Source organism: Coregonus lavaretus, assembly GCF_964263955.1.
Source record: "Coregonus lavaretus genome assembly, chromosome: 5".
NCBI classification, from domain to species: domain Eukaryota; kingdom Metazoa; phylum Chordata; class Actinopteri; order Salmoniformes; family Salmonidae; genus Coregonus; species Coregonus lavaretus.
The window spans coordinates 38,476,836-38,482,835 of NC_139992.1; the positions used below are offsets into that span (position 1 = coordinate 38,476,836).

Here is a 6,000-nt window from a genome sequence, read left to right on the forward strand (position 1 = left end):
CAACCACAGCTCACATGATCTCAGAGGTGGAAATTAGTGTGGACACAAACGTACACACACTGCTGACAGATGTCCAGGAAAAGTTGAGTGGCTCTTGTATCCCGGTGGAAACACCTGCATCTCCTCCTGACAGCTAGCAGCCTATTCCCAGCTCTTATCCTATTAACAAAGCTCTCGCTCTCACTAACTCACTCACACCGCTTCTCTCTCTCTATCCATCCATGTCTCCCTCTCTCTCAGACCAGCAGATCTCTTTTTTGATACTCTCTCTCGTTTTCTCACTCTCTCGTTCTACATCTCTCGCTCCGCTCACCTCCGTCAGATTGCTCTATTTAGCCTGACACACAGAAACCTCTCTCGACATCATTCCAATGCAGCACCATTCTCAAATTGAAACTCCAATCCTTAGGGTGCATCTAGACATACACCACAGCTTGTTTCATTAACACAGCCTATTGAGAATTCCACTATGGAGAGTGCTGCAGTAAAGCCGAGACCGCTAGCTATGTCACTTCTCCTTAATGTTGCTTCGTGGCCTCGTCTGTAGGCTCCACACACACACAGGCACCACAAACAGGCCTAAGCCCCAAAACCTGATCTGAGTTAAAGAGGCGGGGCTAGAGCCTCCACCTCTCATCCTCCTCCAATGAGAGAGCAGTATTCACCAGTGGGCGTGGAGAACAAAGGGAGCAGGCCATGTTTCTCTAACTGTTTATTTTGTGGTATTCCCCAAGCACTCCCCCAGCTGCCAAACTAAGCTAGAGGAGAGGACTGCAGCACACACACACACACAAACAGACAGACAGACACACACACACACACAGCCTTGTCTGTCTACCGAGGCGGTCTGACTGGCTCTCTTTGCCTACGCATCCCCCACCTACTCTCCAAGTGTCAGTTACAGGTCATATCCTCCAACCACTTCCCTATTCTCATTCATTCCTCCTTCCTCCTCTCTCACTTCAAGAAACCAGCGTGGGAAGCAGGGGATGGAGAGTGAAATGAATCCACACTGCATGTCTTAAACATGGCTCCTCATCCTTAGCTTTCTCTACCACTCCTGGGTTGCATCCCAAATGGCACCCTATTCCCTATAAAAAGTGTACTACTTTTGACCAGGGCCCATAGGGAATAGGGTGCCATTTGGACCGCATCCCTGTGTGAGCTACATAAATCGTCCAATGTGAGTAATATTCACATCCAAAACACCCTTATGAAGGCTACTGCAGCTAGCTGAAACGTTCTCTATATTGTGGTTAGTGGTATATCAAATCACTCGGGAGCTGCATATGCTGTGTGCAGGCTTTCATCCTTTATTCTAAGTGTATACATCTGCTCGTCCAGCAGGTCCCTCCCTCCTCGGGTCCCAAATGGCACCCTTTTCCCTATATAGTGCACTACATTTGACCAGAGTCCTATGGGCCCTGTTCACAAGTACTGTGCTACATAGGAAATAGGGGCCATTTGGGATCCAGCCATACTGTGTGCGCCAGTGCAGAAATTATTTGAAGGCTAAAGGGAGAGAGGGATAAGTGAATTAAAGATGCTAGGTGAAAACAACCTGGTCATTGATGAATGGGATCTGTAAAGTAAATGTGTGTGTGTGTGTGTGTGTGTGTGTGTGTGTGTGTGTGTGTGTGTGTGTCCTTTAGAGTGAGCCCCTCTGTGACTCCACACAGCCCAGGAATAATAAATGAGCTGTATCATTCCTCATCTCTGGCAGCATTCCACCTGCTGCTGAGGTAATACTGTAGAAGCCAGCGTGACACACAGAGGTGAGAGACACAGCCATAAGGGTGGTCATTAAAGGTTTCAACCACAACAGCAATATCCCAGTGGGCAATATTAGCTAGTTGAAGCAACGTCAGGTGCTGACGTCTTATTTGTTACATCATGACTGGGCAGGTTGGATACTGAAAGAAATGGGACGTTTTTTTTTACACCGGTATTTTTAATTACCAGAAAAAGTAAAATGTTCTCAGTGGGAGGTAGAGGACTCTGAATTATGGTATGTTTTTGTCTGGTGGGAAGTGTGGTGGAGACACTTCCATAGTCCTCAGTGGGTTTAGATCTGTCATGCGTTCAGAGTCTGAGTCAAAGGGCTTAGAGTGCATACAGGGTTACGCTACACTAGGCTAGCTGCCTGTTCTGGCTGGCCAGCCACTGTGAACTAGTGTACTTCAGGGAGCATGCACTAGGTAGGGCACTGACTCTAGGGAGTGTTTACTGAAACAGAGGAGGAAACATCAAACAGTTCTCCTTGGATTGGTTCTGTCTCCAGGTACACTTGGACAAAGGGGAACTGAGAGGAGAATCCCAGTGTATTAACGGGTGTCACGAGGACACAGGCTGGGTCGTGAACACAAACACACACACACACACACACACACACACACACACACACCCTCCAGTGGCCCACTGTCTGGGTCCCATGGGACCACCTCAACACCAGAGAGAAAGAGAGAGAGGGACATAAATCTCTGTGTCCAATCTCTCTAAACCCTCTTCTTGGATTGGCATTGGACAATCAAAGAGCATCAAGTTCCTTCCGAGATGTAGGGATGTACAAGGGCATGGAGGTCATAAGGCCTGCATAATGGCCCAATACATGGGCTGACCGGCAAGGAATTTGAGAAGAATTTCAGCAATCCTGGGCAGTGCAAATTGCAAAACAGCACACCATGCACTGCTGTCAAAACATAAACTGGACAAAATAGGCCTAATTGTTCTCAGTCCAAAATGCTGCTCTTTTTCTGTTTGAGAAAGATATCCCCATCTAAAAATGTGGCAGTGATTCAGCCAATTATATTTTTTCAGCCTACGGTCCAACTTGAGTCCGTGCCATCAGCAGCGTGCCATAATAATACTCCGCAAAGATGTGGAAGAGTGAGAGGAATCACTGACAGTGACACTAAATAATCACCCACTAATTCACAGCCGTGGTACAGTATGTATGCCCTGAGATACAAAACACACTCCAGTTAGTGAACCAATTTATAGCACATGCTATTAGCTCACTGTATGTGTCAGATGCTACTCTCCAAATGGCCATAGCAGAGAATCAGAAGAGATAGCAGTAAAGGAAAGCCAACTGAGTAGCACTGCAGGGCTTATAACATTATATACATGTGTTTCTTCAAACACTGACTTATCAACCCAAATATGAATGTGCAACAAACTCAAGCCGATTTCAGAGGTTTAATAATGTAGTGTCTCGGGTGCGAGTGCACACCTACGTACACACACAGGTACACACAGGTACACACAGGTACACACGGGTCTAGCAGCGTAGTGTCCCGAGGGAAGGAGGCGCCAACAAGTAAAGCCTGTTCAGCCTAGAGCTGTGAGTCACACTGGCTTGGCAAACTCCATCACAGACAGTAATGACTTGTTCTGAGGGAAAACGAGACCTCGAACTGTGTGTGTGTGTTCATAAGAAGGGAAGGAGGAGGAAATATTTCCAAAATACTCCAGAAGGGCAGCGGGAGAGAATGTGAAAATCTCAACTGCCGTCAAACAAAGCAGCCTGCCAGCGACAGTAAGAGAGGACAAATATAAAGTGTTTCCATAAAGCGCGGTGGCTTTGAAAATCGAACTCACTTGATGAAGCAGCGGGCTCCTTCGAACGTATATCCCTCCTCCCATCCCGTTGGTAAATCTATGCAGGAAAGAGAGGGGGGGAAGAGGGTGGAGTAATGAATAGGCTACGAGAGAACTATATTGCAACACACACAAGCGGCTCTTGAGATAGGAGCAGAGATCTGCGCGTGACCGAAAACACCGTTTCCCACGCCAGCCCCTTACGCAAAATGTATAGCCTACCGCTATGCTATCCATTAATGATATAGCCTAGTGCGGATCATAGAATAGCCTCATCGTCATGTCCATTCGTATCCGTTATTCAACCTATTGTATTGATAGGAGCCATTTAAATGTAACATTGTAAAAGGCTGTTTCCTAAGCATTCACTGTGTGAGGACCTATGCATTCCGCTCACGATTTCTTCCCTCTGTTGCAGTGGATATGGAATGGTAACAATAACATCCTTACCCGCAAGTGTAGTCATTTTCACAACAATACAAACATTTGTTGAATTCAACATTTGTAATGAGTTACGCATCAATGTTTCATGTTATCATTTTATCAACAGCTGTAGTTACAATTGTTACAAAATAACTGCCCACTGCTTCGACTACGGGCTTAATTACAGTGTAGGCTACAACCCTGGCAAGTGGCAAACAATAATGTAAAAAACTAACTTATTCGTTTACGATTGTGAATGCCTACGTGACGGAACTTTCAACAACTCTGTCGCAATGCCTAGGTGACATTAGTTGACCGCTCAACTTGGTGATCCTCGCGCAGAGGAGAGAGAGAGAGATAGACGGCTGTTGCTTGCGGCAGGGAGTCTTCGCTCAACGTTTCTCGGTGGTTTCTGAAACCCTTTAAAACCGAGACTCTTGCGGTATGTAACGAATGGAAGAGTTCGATGAGAACCGTTTTTACCTGGGGTTTTTCTGTGCCCCGTTATGACGGCCTCTCCGGTGACGGGATGCAGCCAGGTCGTACTCTTGGCTTCTTCACTGTTGGGTAAGATACGGGGAGAAGGTGAACACGCAAATAACAGACATAAACAAACACGTCGAAACAAAGCCAATACACTTCCATGTGCTGTATCCTGAGAATATTTACTTGATGAAGAATATCCTTCCGTCCGGAGTAACCCCATAACTCCAAGAAGAAGGCAGGCAGGAGAGCCAGTCAGGGTTTAGATCCGCCGCCATGTCTAGCAGAGGACGGAGACTGGAATGCGCGTATCCGTGCCTTCGGCGCGTACTCGGAAACCCTTAGCAACTGGGCGCGGGGAACCTCTGGGGGGCGGGAGCGTGCTTGCAAGGTAGAGAGGTCTCCTCCTGTTTTTACATTGTTTTCAAAACTTTTATTGAAACTAATTATATTTTGTAAGTACATACTAAGCAGCATAAACACTAGCATATATAACCATAGCCTATGATTCAGAAAAATAGCCCACCTCAGTTATTTACATGCTAAAGATGTAAAATTCAATTTCATATGGGATTGAGTAATACAGTTGAAGTCGGAATACACCTTAGCCAAATACATTTAAACTCAGTTTTTCACAATTCCTTACATTTAATCCTAGTAACAATTCCCTGTCTTAGGTCAGTTAGGATCACCACTTTATTTTAAGAATGTGAAATGTCAGAATAATAGTAGAGATAATTATTTATTTCAGCTTTTATTTCTTTCATCACATTCCCAGTGGGTCAGAAGTTTACATACACTCAATTAGTATTTGGTAGCATTGCCTTTAAATTGTTTAACTTGGGTCAAACGTTTCGGGTAGCCTTCCACAAGCTTCCCACAATAAGTTGGGTGAATTTTGGCCCATTCCTCCTGACAGAGCTGGTGTTACTGAGTCAGGTTTGTAGACCTCCTTGCTCGCAAACGCTTTTTCAGTTCTGCCCACACATTTTCTATAGGATTGAGGTCAGGGCTTTGTGATGGCCACTCCAATACCTTGACTTTGTTGTCCTTAAGCCATTTTGCCACAACTTTGGAAGTATGCTTGGGGTCATTGTCCATTTGGAAGACCCATTTGCGACCAAGCTTTAACTTCCTGGCTGATGTCTTGAGATGTTGCTTCAATATATCCACATAATTTTCCTTCCTCATGATGCCATCTATTTTGTGAAGTGCACCAGTCCCTCCTACAGTAAAGCACCCCCACAGCATGATGCTGCCACCCCCGTGCTTCACGGTTGGGATGGTGTTCTTCGGCTTGCAAGCACCTCCTTTTTCCTCCAAACATAACGATGGTCATTATGGCCAAAAAGTTCTATTTTTGTTTCATCAGACCAGAGGACATTTCTCCAAAAAGTATGATCTTTGTCCCCATGTGCAGTTGCAAACCGTAGTCTGGCTTTTTTATGGCGGTTTTGGAGCAGTGGCTTCTTCCTTGCTGAGCGGCCTTTCAGG

The 6,000-nt window shown here is 45.7% G+C and overlaps 1 protein-coding gene across 1 annotated transcript in view; it reads right to left on the reverse strand.

The window, feature by feature from the left end:
- LOC311129023 (pleckstrin homology domain-containing family A member 5-like) overlaps window positions 1–4,817 on the reverse strand; it is a 60,466-nt gene extending 55,649 nt beyond the window's left edge. The window contains exons 1-3 of the mRNA XM_084161272.1: window positions 4,693–4,817; window positions 4,507–4,583; window positions 3,601–3,658 (exon numbers count right to left, since the gene is read on the reverse strand). Coding sequence (XP_084017398.1) covers window positions 3,601–3,658; window positions 4,507–4,583; window positions 4,693–4,784 — 227 coding nt within the window. The 5' untranslated portion in view covers window positions 4,785–4,817. The remainder of the gene's footprint in view (window positions 1–3,600; window positions 3,659–4,506; window positions 4,584–4,692) is intronic.
- Between the last annotated feature and the right edge of the window lie 1,183 nt (window positions 4,818–6,000).